This window comes from Lactuca virosa, chromosome 2 (genome assembly GCF_052849685.1).
Source record: "Lactuca virosa cultivar CGN04683 chromosome 2, Lactuca_virosa_CGN04683_v6, whole genome shotgun sequence".
NCBI lineage: Eukaryota > Viridiplantae > Streptophyta > Magnoliopsida > Asterales > Asteraceae > Lactuca > Lactuca virosa.
The window spans coordinates 51887983-51905361 of NC_136427.1; the positions used below are offsets into that span (position 1 = coordinate 51887983).

At 34.6% G+C, this 17379-nt stretch overlaps 1 protein-coding gene across 1 annotated transcript; it reads right to left on the reverse strand.

The window, feature by feature from the left end:
* Positions 1 to 2468: 2468 nt before the first annotated feature.
* Positions 2469 to 17088, reverse strand: LOC145159110 (putative cyclic nucleotide-gated ion channel 20, chloroplastic). Its single transcript, XM_079078010.1, has 14 exons — positions 16781 to 17088; positions 15540 to 15929; positions 14579 to 14770; positions 13988 to 14086; positions 7558 to 7695; positions 7232 to 7474; positions 6118 to 6387; positions 5373 to 5518; positions 5189 to 5266; positions 4762 to 4891; positions 4095 to 4341; positions 3583 to 3745; positions 2801 to 2942; positions 2469 to 2701 (listed from the first exon to the last, which is right to left on the reverse strand). Exons 2-14 carry the CDS (start codon positions 15927 to 15929, stop codon positions 2681 to 2683), a joined length of 2259 nt encoding a protein of 752 aa, XP_078934136.1. The 5' UTR covers positions 16781 to 17088; the 3' UTR covers positions 2469 to 2680.
* Between the last annotated feature and the right edge of the window lie 291 nt (positions 17089 to 17379).

The following is a 17379-nucleotide window of genomic DNA, read 5'->3' on the forward strand; positions in this document are numbered from 1 at the left end:
CAGACTGACTGGACCGCCTCGCAGGCCTTCAGCCTATCTGGACCGCTCTCCGAGCCTTCGGCACGTCTGGACTGCCTCGCAGGGACTACATCCTATCCGGACAGCTCGTCGGGCCTTCGATCCGATCAACATGCCCTCCTGGGTCAATAGGCTATCCGGACCGCCCTGAGTATCTTGGCCTATAACACGAAGCAGGACCTGCCTCAACCCATTCCCCCAAACCAACAAACATGTGCACATACATATCATACGCTAGCTAGCAAGTACAGATAGTCATACAAATCTAACAGATCACTAATCATGGCAACCATCCTATAAACAGGATATCGATCAAACCGATCACTAATATATCAACCATCCTATAACCAGGATACTGATCTAACCGATCTCTAACATAGCATCATCCTATATATCAGGATACTGACCTAACTAGGTCACAATAGAATATAACCATCCTATCTACCGAGATATCAATCTAGCATATTACAACAATAACCAATCCGAATATCAATCCAAAGGGCCGGCCTTGGTGCCTTAGACCCTTGAGTACAATGAGGATAACTCACCTTGCAATGTTGATCCCAACTGATGAATCGAACTCCCGAATCGCTGTCTCGCCAAAAATCCCGAACTATCTAAAATAACGAATATTAAGTCAATAAATGGGAATACTAATCTTGACCAAGAGTCCCTATGATAATACTCCATTTTGCATTTCCTCTAATTTGGGCCAAAACCCAATACCAAATCCATGATCTACAAGTCCACATATACAAGGCCCATCATTGGCCCAATTTTCCAAATTGGGCCTCATTCAAAGACTCACTACCAAAACTGGCCCAAAATACTCTTATTCAGAGAGCCCATCAAGGCCCAAGTCCAACTAGTCCAAAGGTGGCCTAATCCCGAAGCACAAATTGAAAAAGCCCAACAGGAGGCGTACGTTGGGCGTACTCCTCTGGTACGCAGGGCGTACTCCATCTCGTGTTGACTGAAAAACAGGACCATTGACGTGGTATGGGGGGCGTACGCAAGTCTGAACCAAAACTCTCATAAGTGCTTAATGACATAAGCACTTAATCCCAAACTTCAGATCCATCGGCCAAATGTTCCTAAGACTCATAAAGTCCTGAACTTTAAGACTTTGGACGTCCAGAAAGTTCTTAATATATGGTCTTAACCCATTAAGACCTTCCTACTCCATGCATGGGACACATTCAGTTATTGGGACATCATTTTTATCACCTAGGACCCTTTCTAGGGTCTGGAAGGACAGCTTAATATGACCAAAATGCATCATGCACCATATTGGGGTTTTTGGGACAAGAAAAGTGCCGAGAAGCTAAACAAGACAAGATCTACTCAAAATAGTTGCCAAGCTAGAAGCTTTTTACCTCCTGGAGCTTCTAGAGGACCAGAGAACTTCAGATCGTCAAGCTTGCCTTCTTTCTCCAACTATTTGGTGCAACACCTTCTCCCTCAAGTGCTCAAAACACACACAAACTCACACTCACACACAAGGCTAGGGTTTGGGACGTCTCTAGGGTATGGAGGCTGAAAGTGATGGGAGAAATGAGCCATAAGGATGTTTATATAGCACCTAAACCCTAAATATTAGGGTTTCCTTCTGTCATGAGTACGCCCAAGGTAGACAAGTGTACGCCTAGCGTACTAGGGCACGCCTAGTACGCTCAGCGTACTCTTAAGTACGCGCAGCGTACTCCTCCTGATCCCAAAATTGCAATTTAGTCCTTAGGCTTCTCATGGCTTCACCCGTCTATCCTCAGAGACTATAAATGACAAATCTTGGGATGTTAAAGTCGAAGTCATCGCAGATCGAAATCGTTAGTCGAAGGGATCGTCACATAATGAGAGAAATGGAAGTAGAAGAGGGAAGAAAGAAAGTTGAAGTGTTTGTATGCAATGGCTTTTAGCATCAACGCCAACGTAATAGTGACGACATATAAGCAATTACGGCGACAGATTGGAGAGAACTTATTCGCGATTCTTTTTTTTCAAGCATTAGTGGTGACACATGTTGCCGCTATTAATGTCCCCGATACTGCTATTCAACGACAAGCATTTCCGGTCGTTGGATGTAAGCACCAATCAAGGGTTTGGGTTACGAGATCAGAACTTACACGGATCGCTATCAATTACCTTAATGGCGATGCAAATAACCGTTTTTCTTGTAGTGTTACTGTTGCTCAAGTTATATACATTCTTACAAAAGAGCCTTCTATCCTTCGATTTCAGCAAGACGCTGCTCAATGGTAGTATCATTCAGATTGATAGGGATATTAGTGTAGTACAGAAGAACATTCTACATATTTTCTTTCTATAAAGAATATGTATGGCTCTACAACATTCAAAATGGAAAAAACAATGAAACTACTTTTTTTTCTTTATATCTAAATTTAGTGAAGTTTCACTCTTAAATATGATTTTTTAGGTCTTTTGAATGGAAATAAAATCCAAATAGAACCCGAACTTTAGTGAAAAGAAAATATATACATTTTGTTTTTGAACATAAGAGCAAACGTACTTCTAGTGTTACAACCTCACAAAGCATCAATAACATGTTGCACACTCACAGGTGAACCCTTTACAATAATATGTCATGCTTTAAACATAACACTACAAGAAAACATGCAAAAACACCTTGTAAACACCCACGTCTTCAGTTCCTAGCTTCCCACAACTAATAAATGCAGGGTTTAGGGTTTACAAAATAGGCATTAGTTTAGGCAACGGTATCACCAAATTGTAGGCACATACATGAAAACTAACGAGACGATACCCATTGCTGCGAAGCAGACCAGTTGGAGGGAAGAGTAGTACGACCATGTGAGGTTTTTGCACGGGTTTTCCGCTTCTTATAGTATCTCCATGCCACCTGGATGGTGGTTGCCGCCCGGACCCGCCAGTATGGAGATTCGTACCTGGAGATGGCAAAAAATGTGCAGACCATGTAGTTATAAAAAGCGAAACAGAAACTATGATATGCTATTCTAAATAAATGCACAATTACTATAAAGTACATGTGAAAACTAGCTGTGCATCCCATTTGGAAATGCAAACTACTACAATGTGTCCCAACATGCTTGTCCTTGCATAAGGATGTGGAAATTTATAAGGTTGTCTTTGTGACAAAGGACTCGACAAGCTTTCAAGGGCTATGTGATGAGATTAGGATTGCGTTAATGGCTTTTACAGAGACTAAAGATCAAGGACAAGTCAGTGTCCCACTTTGTTCCACTTTTTGGGTATGAAAAAAAAAATGTAATTTTTGTCCCATTCACATCGGTCTAAGTCCATGTCCCTGCCCAAAGCATGCAAACACATAATAAAAAAGTGCCATTTCTGCAACAAACTTGTTTTTATGACGAAATATAAAGCAGTCACATTTCATTTTGTGATTGAAATAAGAAAGATTTTGCTTGAGCATGTTACACCGGTTGAAACATAGTTGCATGATGCGTGTAGGTTGGACAAATTCGTAAAATGTGGAACATTTGTGGTAAATATAAGTGTTTAACTGGTGCCACAATGAGAATATTGTGTAAGTAAAAGATGCATTACCTTATGGCAAACTGAACACGCTGATTCATTAAGAATACAGAAAAAAGAGTTGTTACTTCCTCAAGATCTGCAGCCCGTAGAACAAATGCCTCCACATTCGTTATGCATTTCACTGTCCTGTCGCTAAGCAATCTGCCTCCTTGTTTTCTGTCGTTTCTTGTATCTGGAAGTAACATTTGATAGTGAAAAGGAATCAAAATCTAAAGGTTCATGTTCTTAAACTAACAAGAAATTGAAATAAATAACAACAAACTTTCACTTCATTCCAAATTTTCCCGCTGGACTTTAGAAAATGTTACTGAAACCAGTCACGTTTTGAAACTTGTTATAGAACCCATTCGTCCATGTTACCATTTTACAGATTTTTTTATTTTTTATCAAAATTACCCAAATTAATCAATTTTAGAAAGTACAATGGTTAATAATGAATTTTATAGTCCAATGACCAAACTATTAATGAATTAATATTATGTTGTTATTATTGCCATTTGTCCATCCCATCTACTTTATACCTCCATTAACTGATGAATGTTCAAGGGACCATCTGAGAAGTTCTTCACCGCATACATCGCCCTCTGACAATGGAACATGATTCTCATCTTCTCCTATGCTCTCCATCTTTCCTCTGACAATAAAAACCATATTCGTCACAACCCCTCCTTGATATAAAGGTGTGCCTCCTTGGACGTATATCTTTTGCCTTAACCTTTCACATATTGCATCTAAAATTGGTTCATCCATCACTGCTAAAATCCTGACCTGTGATTTAAAAAAGTTGTGATTATAATTTGTAACTGCAAGAAACAACATACTTACATTAATTTGTTTATTATACCATTTTACTTTCACTTTCTTTATATTGCATTATAATACTTTAAAAAAACTACCCGATTATAGCATCGTTATCGAAATACAAAACAATTTTCATTGTAATCGGGTAGAATTTTTGAAGTATAATGTCCTAAAATGAAAACAAATATATAATTGAGTAGAAGTTTCAGATAATAAGAAAACAAAATGGAAATACACTTGTAATAGAAAAGAATGAAAGCAGAATGCTATAATACATAAAAAAAATTGAAGGTACGTTGTTATTTCTTGGATTTACCCTTAGTTTTAATGATATGTAATCATATAATAGTCACCAAAAAGGAACATAGAGGGAGGGTTGACTCTCACTTTCTTGACAAAACTAAAGAGGTGCCGGCGTACATCTCTTTGCAAGTCTTCAGGCAAATTCTCCATTAGCATCTCCTCATTAACCCCACGGGTAGCTGCCCAATTATAATGCTCCGACTCTCGAACTTTTCTGCATATCAAATCGTTAAATGGTTTTTCTCTAATGTTTTTTATACAATGTCTTTTTTCCTCTTTTGAGGATGTGGTTTTCCTCCAATTGTTTGAGTTCTCCACGTATATCCTTATGTTCTTATTTTACAATTTTTTTCACTTGGCGGGCTGTTGGGAATCTCTGAGATCATTTTCCCAAAAAAATCTTATGATCACTTGAGGTTACGGCTAGATTTTAATTTTTATGGAAAAGTGGGCAGTGGATTTATGATTAATCACTCTACATAGAGAAAGTAATGAGGCATGAGATATATACCTTCTTAAGTCTTCTGGCAAATGTCGGTGTCCCATCCAATGCTCAATATCACGTCGTCTAAGTGACATTTCCAGCCGTCTAAGATAATATTAAAAGTCCATGGATCATGCACATGGAAGAAGTATTTATATCATAATTCAATGAGTGGTTATAACTACCATAATAACCGCATTAAATGGTTCACCTGCGTCCAAGACCTTGAAGGAAGTTCTGCATGTTCCCAATAAGAAGTGCAAAAAGTAGAAGCCCTAGGCCAATTATACCCATCGTAAAAAGGACTTCCCCAACAAAGTAACTTGGAGATTGATTGCCCGCCAGTGTACTGATTTGCTTCTCACAATCATCAGCAAATAAAGGATTAGGAGGAATTTTGTTATTACCTTTGACATAAATAATTTCATGTACAAGAATGTTCTCAGAATGCATGAGTTTATCATTAATCAAAGCAACACTAATAAAAAACAATTCCTTCCAACCCCGTAAAATATAAGAAATCCTAATTAAACACAAGAAGAAAGAAATAGAACTTAACATCAAAAAGTTTGAGGCTAAATACAAAAATGAGCAACTCACTTTCATTTATTAGTGTATTAATTTATTTCTTTAGATTACATCATTGTTCATTTCATTTTTTTACCTATTAAATTAATCACTAGCTAAATCCCATAACTCTAGCAACAATATATAAAATATCAAATCCCTTATTTTGGCATAACAGCCCTCTCCTTAGTAAAACTAATAACATGCAAACACCACGAACTAATTTATTCAGATTTATTTACATGCCAAAAAGTTTTCGATTTATTTAGATATTTCCATAATAGTTACTTATTAACACAAGGTAATATAAGAAATGGAATGAAATAAAGAAAGGGCCCTCACAAAGAACAAAGGCGAACAAAGTTTATCCAAAAAAATTGAATATATACCTGAAACCCCCAAAAAAAGGAATATACATATCTTCTGATTATGTTATCCTCGGCAATGAGATTGACAGCTTTCTGGTAAATTCCATACGGGAAACCGGCCTGTTCATTAAAACAAGAACTCGAATTTTTATCTTGTTTCCAGTTATTCCATTGTCGATCACGTGCTAAGTATTGAAAATCATCTCCACGCCCGCAATCTATAAACTTCAAACAGTTCGGGAACAATATTGTAGATTGACGACAAGCTTCTCGAAGGCATTCACTCACCCTCTGGAAAGAATTAAAGGAAAAAACAATTAGTACTAGCCTGCAAACTTTAATACACTATGACATGAATAATAGCATATAAATATTTGGAGACGAAATTGTAACTTTGAAGCTGTTTAGAAAATGCGCTTTATCAAAACTTATGGCTATTGTGCAATAGTTTTAGATTAAGTTACAAGTTTCAGCCCTGTCCTTTATCAAAACTCATGGGTATTGTCCAATAGTTTGTCTTTTTGCTTTTTTCATCCCTAATACAATGTTTGGAGACGCTCGTCCCTATAATTTCACGTTGTTTATAAATGGGTGTTACGTCTATGTAAATGAACATTTTGCTCTCATCTTCTTTCTCTCTTCCTTAAAACTCTATAACAGACGACATCAAAGTCCTCCAGATTTATGTTTTATTTTGGAATTTTCTTTTGGTTTCATATTTTGTTTTGTTTTAATTTAGGATTGTTTTGGGGGTTGTGGATGAGCTTCGTTTGACATTAGGGTTTATTAAAGAGAAAAATGAAGGAGATAAAGAAAATAAAAATGGTCATTTTAAAGATTTTCACGGCTAAACAGTTAAGTTTAATGGCCCAGGTACTGAAAGAGTGGCCAAACTATGTTTTATGGACCAAGCAAAAAAGGCAGACTACTGGACTATAGCCATAAACTTTGACAAAGCACAAGGCCGAAATGTGTAAACTTGTTTTTATAGTAAATAACATATTCACCTTGTCTAAGATTAACATTGTGATTAAAATATATAAATTCAATTTTGTTTTTTTTTTGATATAAGAAAATGAATATAAAACATAGATAAAACATGGTCAATAACTCAATATTTCATGATCTCACTCACCTGTAACCCTAACAGATACCAGGATGATCCAACAACATGACCAGCCAAGAAATAGGTTAGAAGATTGATGACAAAGTTGGCCCATGCTGACTCAAATATAAAACCACTTGGAGACTGGCCGGCAAGAAGAGGCAGAAATCGGTATAACCTGGGGATGTACTGACTAAGAACACCGGATCGCAAGAGATTCTTTGCATAAGTAGCTCCGGATGTCGCACTTGGTAAGAAAAGTAATACAATTATCTGCATGCATAGTAAATTAACTTATGACGAATTACAACTAATGATGGTAAAAATAAGATATTATCATTGAAAGAAAATCTCACCTGAGGAACCGGTAATACAATAAATAAGTCAAGGAAGAAAAATCCAGAAAGATAATGTAACGCGATTTTTCTAGGTTGATCAACCAAGTCTCCAGCTCCTACAACCCTTGATTCAGGTGAAACAAATGCTAACCTGAACTGCAAAGACAATATTACTATTACGCTACAATATTCTCCATAATGATTCTTTCATTCAAGCTAGGTAAATATACACCAAAATAATTAGATGGTGGTAGCTATACAAAGTATACAACATGGGCTATATCTAATGGGCTAGACCGGTAGACCGTAGCTTGGCATTTTGTACATGAATGGTGAAGCTATAATCCAAAGTCAATAGTATCGCAAACATATCAAAAATAGATGTGGGCATTCAGATGCGGTTTGTGCGGATTTGACATATATATAGACAAATCTTGTAAACCACAAATGAGAGATCAGGACATCTAGTCTAGTGATCAAAAAGCTTAAAATGCAAAAGCTAATTCAATTAGCTTTTAACAAAAATTAAAATAAAATAAAATAAAAAACTCTTTTAGATTTTAACAAATTGACTTAAATGAATATGCAGGATGTTTTAAAAGAAACTTCATTTGCATTTTTCAGATGAATTTGCAAGTTGTTTTGAAAGAAACTTTAGTGGCTACTTTATGATTAAAGTTTGAGCAACTATTGATGACTAAGATCCAACCATACAAGTTGCATCTAAAGCAACAATTGTTCAATCTCAAGATGATTGAAGGAGTTTCTTTAGCTTAACATATTTCCAAATTAAAAGAGTTGGTCATTAACATAGAGAATATGGATGTTCAATATGAAGATCAAGACTTGGCCTTATTCTTGTTGTCATCGTTGCCTGAATCCTACAACCATATTCATTATACTATCATCTACAGCCATGAAACTCTTGTTTTAGATGAAGTTCTATAGATTTGGATTCAAATGAGAATATGAAGCATATTACTTGTGGTGGTTCAAGTGATGTTAAAGCCGAAGGTTTAAATGCTAGAGGAAGAACAACAGATAAAGGTAAAACCTCTTAATCTTCCAACAAGGCCAAATCTAAGTCTGAAGGCAAAAGAATGTTTTACAATTACTATCAGAAGAAGGAAATTTGATTGTTCAATGCTTCAAGTTGAATAATGAAGAGAAAATAACAACAAATGATAAACAAGCTAGTTCTTATGGTGAAGCCGATGTTGCTGAGGTTGATTGTATTGGAGAACTTCTTACAGTTTATTCAGATGAACTGGATTCTATTGGTGAATGGAGACTCAATTCCGTTTGTACTTTTCATATGTGTCATAATAGAAGTTAGTTTTATACGTTTGAGATGGTTAACCATGGCTATGTTTTTATGGATAACAATTCTATATGTCTAATCGTTGGACATGGTTCAGTCAGAATCTGTATGTTTGATGGAATTATCCGAATAATAGGGGATGTTAAATAGGTTCCTGGCCTTAAAAGAAACTTGTTATATCTTAGGCCCCGTTTGATAGATATCTTTTCATGTCCAAACAAATCTTTCTGGCTGAATGGATCAGAAAGACTGTTTGATTTGCACAAAAAAGGTATTTTCCGATAAGATGTCTTTCCCAAAAAGCCCCAAAACCGTATATTTTTGGTTGAATGGGTCGGAAAGACAGTTGTGCTCTAAGCCTTGCATCTTTCTTTTTTTGATTATTAATTTCTTTAAATTTTATTTTTATTGGATTATTACTTTTTTACTGGATTATTAAATATAGATAAATATTATTTTTCATATATAATATTTATGTCTTAATAAATATTATTTTATTGGAATATTAATTTCTTTTAAATAATTCTTTTTTTTAATTTTTTTTTAATTTTTATTGGATTATATATTAATAAATATTATTTATAATATTTAATATTTATATCTTAATAAATATTACTTTATTGAATTATTAATTTGTTTTAGTTAATTTTTTACTTCATTTTTATTCGATTAATTCTTTTTTTGGACAACACCATCATCCTAATTTATTTAAAAAAATCTCATTCATCCTACCACTATCGAACATAAATTGGGTCAAGAATCACATGTTGGGTTATAAAAAAACTAAAATGACTAGAAAGTATAACGTGACATCCACTTGAAAAACAATAAACTAAAAACAACCTAATCGACATTCTATTTGGATTTTAATTGATTTATGTTTAATTACTCTGTATAACAATTTGTATTTGTATTTTTAAATAATTATTGTGTAATTTTGATTTTGTATGTTTTTATAATTATCCAGCAACTTCATCCATCGCAGTATAAAACTGCAGGGTAATATGGTCATTTTTCATCATTCAGCACAGTCAGTCAAATGTACAATCAAATATCATGGTTTTTTTCTCAGTTAGAAAACTTTCCAAGACAACCCTTTCCCGGACAGTATTTTCCCGGTCATCAACTATCAAACGGGACCTTAGTTCCATTGATAAAAAGGGATATGAGTTTGCTGGTAAAGGTAGAGTTCTCAAGGTATTCAAAGATGATTCTAACAAACTGAGATCCAAACGAAAGACTTCATACCTCTACTTTCTTGAGGGGAAAACAATTTCAAGTGATGTTATTGTTTCTAAGTTACTTTCTGATCCAGATAAGTGTCGTATTTGGCACCTTCGACTCTACCATATGAGTTTCCAAGGCATGTATGAACTGATTCGAAGATGATTACTTTGTAAATAAAAGGTTATTGATTTAGAGTTCTATAAAGATTGTGTATATGGAAAGAGAAAGTGAGTGAGATTTATGAGTGATATTCATACAGCAAAAGGACCACTCGACTATGTCCATTCATATTTGTGGGGACTGACTCGAGTTGCTTCGAAATGTGGAGCTATTTATATGGTCACTATCATTGATGATTTCTCCAGAAAGGCATGGTCTTTCTTCTTGAAACATAAGGGAGATTTTTTCTCACCTTTTGAAATTGGAAAGTACAAGTTGAAAAGCAATCGGGATTGGTGGTAAAGTATCTTCTAATGGATAATGGACTTTAGTTTTGCTTAGAAAAGTTTAATGCCTATTGCTGAAAGGAAGGCATCACTCGACATCACACGATAGTCCATACACCTCAACAAAAGGGTGTAGCCGAAAGGATGAATCACACCATTATGGAGAAGGTCTAGTTTATGCTTTCCAATTCCAAAATCCAAATTTCCAAATTCCATTTAGGGGGAGGTTGCTTCCACTGCTTTCTATGTAATAAACCGATCACCGCCAAGAGCAATTAAGAAGAAAAATCCATTTGAGTTATGGTATGGGATACTTGTCGATTATACAAATTTAAAACCTTTTGGATGTCCAGCTTATGCACGAGTTGAAATGGGAAGTTAGAACTGAGAACAATAAAATGTGTTTTTGGGGTAGAATCCGGGTGTAAAAGGATAGAAGTTATGGTGCTCAAATCTAAAGAAAGTTATTATATAAAAAGATGTTACTTTTGATGATTCCGTTATAATTCAGCCTGTTGCCAACTCTTCTAAAAGTTCAGATGCATCATCCGAAGCAAGTAAAGAGAAAGCTCAAATGGAGGTTTAGATTCCTACTTCACCTTCCACTTTTATTCCAAGTTCAGTAGAAAATCAAGAGTCTTCCTCGTCTGATAAGCCCATTGTTTTTGAAGAGTCAACATCTTCACCACCACAAGCTAATACTCCACGCATTGGAAGAGATAGATCGAGAAGAGATATTGTACCTCCAAAGAGCTATGTTGAAGCTAATCTTGTTGCTTATGCTTTTATTTTGCTGATGATATTTAGTCTAGAATGGAGCCTATGAATTATGATGAGGCTGTTAAGTCTAAAGACTGAAGTGATTGGATGATTGCAATGTGAAGTGAGATGGAGTCCTCGTAAAGAACAGATAATTGAGATTTAGTTCCTATTCCGAAAGGAAAAAGAATAGTTAAATTCAAGTGGGTCTACAAGCTCAAGGAACTTGTCAACCCAGATGAGAAACCAAGTTACAACTCTAGGTTATTAGCTAAAGGCTACAATCAAATTCCTGGTACTGAATAAACTGAAATTTATTCCTCAGTTGTCAAGCATACTAATGTTTGTGTATTGTTGAGATTGGTTGTTCCTAATGACTATGAGTTAGAGCAACTCGATGTTACTAAAACTTTCTTAAATGGTGTTCTTGAGGAAGATATTATTATGCAACAACCTGAAGGTTTTGTAGTTCCTGGTAAGGAGAATTATGTTTATAAATGGAATAAGCCTCTTTATGGCCTCAAAAAGTCTCTTAGACAATGGTATTAGAGGTATTATTCGTTTATGGCTAATCACGAATTCAAGAAGTGTGCCCGTGATAGTTGTGTTTATTACAAAAACTTTGATGATGGTTTGAAGATCTAATTCCTTTTATACGTGGATGACATGTTGATTGTAGCGAAAGATATAATTGAGATTCAGAAATTAAAAGACCAGTTGAAATTTTTTGAAATGCATGACTTACGAGTTGCCAAATATATATTAGGTATGGAAATTGTTCATGATAGGAAGTTTAATGTCTTGTATCTTTCTCAAAAATTACATTGAGAAAGTCCAAAGACACTTCAATATGCATGAAGCAAAACGTATAAACACACCTTTTGCAGCTTAATTGAAGCTATCTCGTATGAGTCCTACTACTAAGACTATATGGATTATATGGCACACGTTACATACTCTACTACTATCATCTTTAATGTATTCTATGATTTGCACGCGCGCTGATTTGGCTTATGTTGTTAGCATGATTAGTATATATATATATATATATATATATATATATATATATATAGCGAACCCAGGGAAAGAACACTGGAAAGCAGTGCAATGGATCTTTCATATTTATGAGGTACATCTTCTATGTGCCTGCATTTTGGTAAGTCTACCATTAGGGTGCTTAGATATGTTGATTCAGATCACGCTAAAGATCGGGATAAATGGAGATCTATTACAGGTTATGTGTTTACTTTGAACGGTTATGCCATTAGTTAGAAAGCTCAGTTACAGTCTACAATTGCTTTGTTATTTACCAAGGCAGAGTATATGTTGATTACAAAAGCAATTAAGGAAGATATCTGGTTGAGGGGTCTATTTATTGAACTCGATGATAGATTTAAAGTTACAATAATATACTGTAATAATAAAAGTGCAATCTTCTTTGAGAAAAGATCAAATGTTTCATGACCAAACTAAGCACATTGATATCCCTTTCCATTTTGTGTGGAATATCATTGAAAAAAGGTGATTTTGTCATGGACAAGATTCATACAGATTATAATCCTGCTAATATGTTCACTAAGACCTTCCTATAGCTAAGTTCAAACTATGTTTGGACTTGATGAGAGTTTCTGATCGAAATTGAGCCTGTATGGTTTGTTGGTGGAGGAAGTATTTTTCTTTTCGGAATCAATTTTTCACTAAATGGTGATTACAAGTTCTTATAGGGTTTTAGAGTTCGATAAGCTATTGGCGTTTTATGTTTTCGGGTGATTGTTGGACAAGTTGAAATTTTGCATGGTCTATTTTGAAGTCAAGATGGAGATTGTGGAGATATGCCTTCCAAAATTGACAAGTTCTGCTTAGTTCAACGGCTATATTGTCTTTCTAGCAATCTAGGTCTAATTTGGTTGCATCAAGTCTAAAAATGACACCAGGTCTAAAATGGGTGTATTAGGTCTTAAAAGGACACCATGTCTAAAATGGGTGTATCGGGTCTAAAATGGACTTGTTCTAGAAATGCAATTGCTTCATTGTTGAAGGTCCATATTTGCCAATTTTGGAAAACCTTTATTCCTTTGTAGCTTAAATGGAATATCATTTTCTAGAAGAGAGATATTAAACAAAAAATCAATTCTTCTGCTTCTTCCCCATTTTGGATCGACATTTCTAGGGTTTCAACCCTTTTTCACCAAATCACCATTATAGTTCATCGTAATCTCTTTGATCGAGCTTTGTAAATACTACAATATTTTAGTGGATTGGTTATTGGCTTACTCCGCCCGTGGTTTTTTCCCGATTTGGGTTTTCCACATAAATTTTTGTGTCTCTCTGATTTACTATTTTGCTTGGTAATTTTCATTGCATTCGATTGATTGTTGTTTGATATATTAGTCCTATTCCGCTTAAATTAATATTGTTCTTGTGATTCGGATTTGTGGGTTGTTTGATGCATTAGGGTTTTTTCCATATTTGTGCATCTTTATCCTCTTTGTTTACTACGTTGATAGAGTTGCCTAACCCTTGTTAGAAGTTATAATTAATGTAACATTTTCATTTGCTATGTACTAGACTACTAGGTTAGGAACAAAAAATAAAAATATATTGGTATTCTTTAGGGAGGACATAGGGTAAATGCCATCCATACCAATAAGCCCCATGGCCAAAATGAAGACTAAGAGGTGATTAAGTCGTTTACCTGAACAAGAATATGCATGAAGTATATAAGGTCCGTCACGCTTCTGAAAACCACGATGGTTTTCGTCATTGGCCAATTAATTATTATGCACTTACAGTCCTGCTCCAAAAAAGTAAAACATGTAGAAGGAAATTAGTCACAGTTTAAACAATAAAAAAAGATTATGTATGTTAAATGTGTGTTTAAGGTAGAAGCAGGAAAAATGGCTTTGAATTGTGTTTCATAGTTAGGTGAAGAAATAGTTTTAAGTTTGACTCAGACAAATCACAAACTGACTTTTACTGGCATAAAAGTTGATTTTTTGTCATTCAAGTACATCCACCTAATAAATATGAACGGTTATTATTCCTAACAGATCAACTTCTCATTGTAGCAAAAAACTGCCTAATAAGGCCACTTCTGTTACCAAGTACAATAGAGAACAAGTGTGACTCGGACTCAAACTCGAACTAGGACTTGGGACCGATGTCAATGGGATAAAAATTACAATTATTTGTCAAACTCAAACTGTGGAAGAAGGTAGGACAAAAACATGCTCTCAATCTCTTGTTTGTGCAAAAAATATGAATCCTTTTATATCAGCAATGTTACCTTCTTGACTGACAGCAGGTAAAAGAATAAGGGGTCTATGAAAATGGCAAATAAGCACGATATGACAATGAACTGGTTCCACTGTTGAACTGCTTTGGCATGTGGATTCATGACCCCGAATGCAAAATTTTTAATTAACAATAATTTGTCTTTTGCCCACAGCTTTGCACCTTCATACCAAACACCATCAAACTGCAAAAAAAAACAAAAAAAAACATAATAACTGCATGTACAAAGTAAGCAATTCAATTTGAAGGACACTATAAGTACATAAGAACAATGTTTTACATTTTTCGAGTAATTCAAAATCGTTACTAAGATCATTCAAGTTTCAAAAACCATTATATGATCATTTAATTTTCAAAACTGTAAAAAACTATCATTCGTTATGAAATCCATTGAATGATGTCAACATTTTACAGGTATGCGATCAACATACATTACCCTGAATAATCAAAATTGAAAAATGTAGTGCTTTTAGTAATGATTTTTAAAATCGAAGGACCAAATTAGGTATGAAGTGAAAGTATGTTGCTACTTATATTGACATTTAATTTCATTTTACATGCTCACAATCAATATGTATCTAAAAAACAAGTTAGATAAGATACAACTGAAGCCTGCATTTGTTACATGGGACAAGATTGGAGTGGACGGGAGGATGGGACCCAGACAAGCTTTCTAAGACCCTATTCATTGATGAGGATATGGAGGGTATTTACGTCTTTTACACAAAGGAGAGATAAAAAAAAAAAAGTCCCTATCCCACCTTGCTCCACCGATCTTGATCCGACAAAAAATTGCAATTTTGTCATCGACATCACTCCTAGTCGACAAACACAGTAAAACTGTTCTGTTCTACGAAACAGGGACTAAAGGTCAAAATCTTCTCAAACCACCATCAAGACTCAAGATTTTAACAGATAAAAATTTAAATTTTTTAGAAAGAAAAGAGCAATACATGGTGGCGAAACCCCTCGGATCTTGACATCGACCGTGCTTTGTAAGCAGCTGGGCATGTTGTACAGTAAGGATCATCACACATCCCCAATTGTCCAGACTTCATTAAGTGCTCACTTTGATGACTATAATTTTTAGTGCGTACTCGTTCCACAGGCTCCCTCTCTTGTCTCTGTATATCACGAGTTTTTCTTTCACTAAGCAAGGGACCTGTAAAGCCAACACGATTTGTTGCACCAGGATTCATTTCAATGGAGCTAGAAGGAATGGATATTGAAACAGCAGTTCTGCTCCTGTGTAAATTTCTTCGATTTATATTGTGATCATAGCTCTCGGATGACCAATTTGTAGTTGTTAACATTGGTGCATCATCTTTTTCAACAGAGTCCATCTATCAAGCACCAAGTGTAATAATGAGAGATATAAATCAGGTACACAGTGACCCACTAGATGAACAAGTGCCCATAAGGAGCCAAATCAATTATGATTAAATTGAGCATACATAAAGTATGTGAGTATGTGTCATAAGGGTTTATAGGGATTTTGTTTTACCCTTTGGTAATAAATTTTATTACAACTAATTACTTAAAATTAATCATTTGATCCTTAAATAAATACATAATCATGGCATACGAAATAACAAATAGAAATATTCTAAATGTGTGGATGAAACCAGGAAATCATATGACTAAGCTAAGCAAACTTAAAGCATGTATTATGAGTTTCTTATTAAAAAAATTGTAATGTATTTTACCTTAAAGGAAGTACCATTTGAACTTACAAAGATATAACTGTTAATTTCGAGTCATAATACTGCTTCTTCACAGCATAATTCAACTTCAACAGTAATTTAAAAAATAAATAAATAAATAAAATAAATAAAATTCTGTAATAGAATCGTTACTTGAAATAGCAATAATCAAATAATCAAATAACCAATTTCAAACAACCCTAAAAAACAGTCTCTGAAATAGAATAGCCTCAACAAGTTAATATCAAAACCAAAACACATTCTCAAACAGCAATAACAGTTGAAATAATAGATTAATATTAAGTGTATGTTATTTGTTTGGTGGTAACACATTCAATTGTACTCCACCACATTTTAGAAGCAATCAGTCGCCACTTTTTTACATTTTTCAAGTAAAAGTGAAGTTACTTCATTATCAAAGTGAAGCGTATTCAGTAATTTCAGTACAAAAAACAAAAATACATGAGAAGCCAGAGGAAATTTAGACAAACCTTATTAAGAAGTGTATTTAAGCTCCAAGAAACGAACAATGAGGAAGCCACAAATAGTTATAAGATTATGTGTTTGAAAAAGAGGATAATAAGGAATATCAAAATGAAAAGGGCGCAAAAGGGTTTTAATTAAGAAGAAATGCATTGATTGAACGTAGACGAAGACCAAGACCCAGTGAGGCAGTGACTAGAAGCAAACGCGACAAAAAGCGGTAGAAAGCAGTGGAACGATTACTCTCCCACATCTTTTCAATCACCATGTACACACACCATATATTTTTTTTTTCTTTGCAGAATGCATGTATACTTTTGATTATAAAGGAACACGGAGGTCACTATCTCCTTCACCTTTTGATTAGATGGTATCTTCTTGCATCCAGAGTCTTTTTAATATGGCCAAATGACAACAAAGTAGATTGGATTACTTTTCGGTTATCTCAACTTTTTTTTTTCCATAAAATTAAATACATCATTATTCTTTAACTTTTATAATGTTGTGATGGGATTAAGGACTTCCATTAACAAAAAAATTAAACACAATCATACGATAATTAAAGTTCCGAAGAAAAAGAAAAAAATAAATTCAAGGAATTAATGTG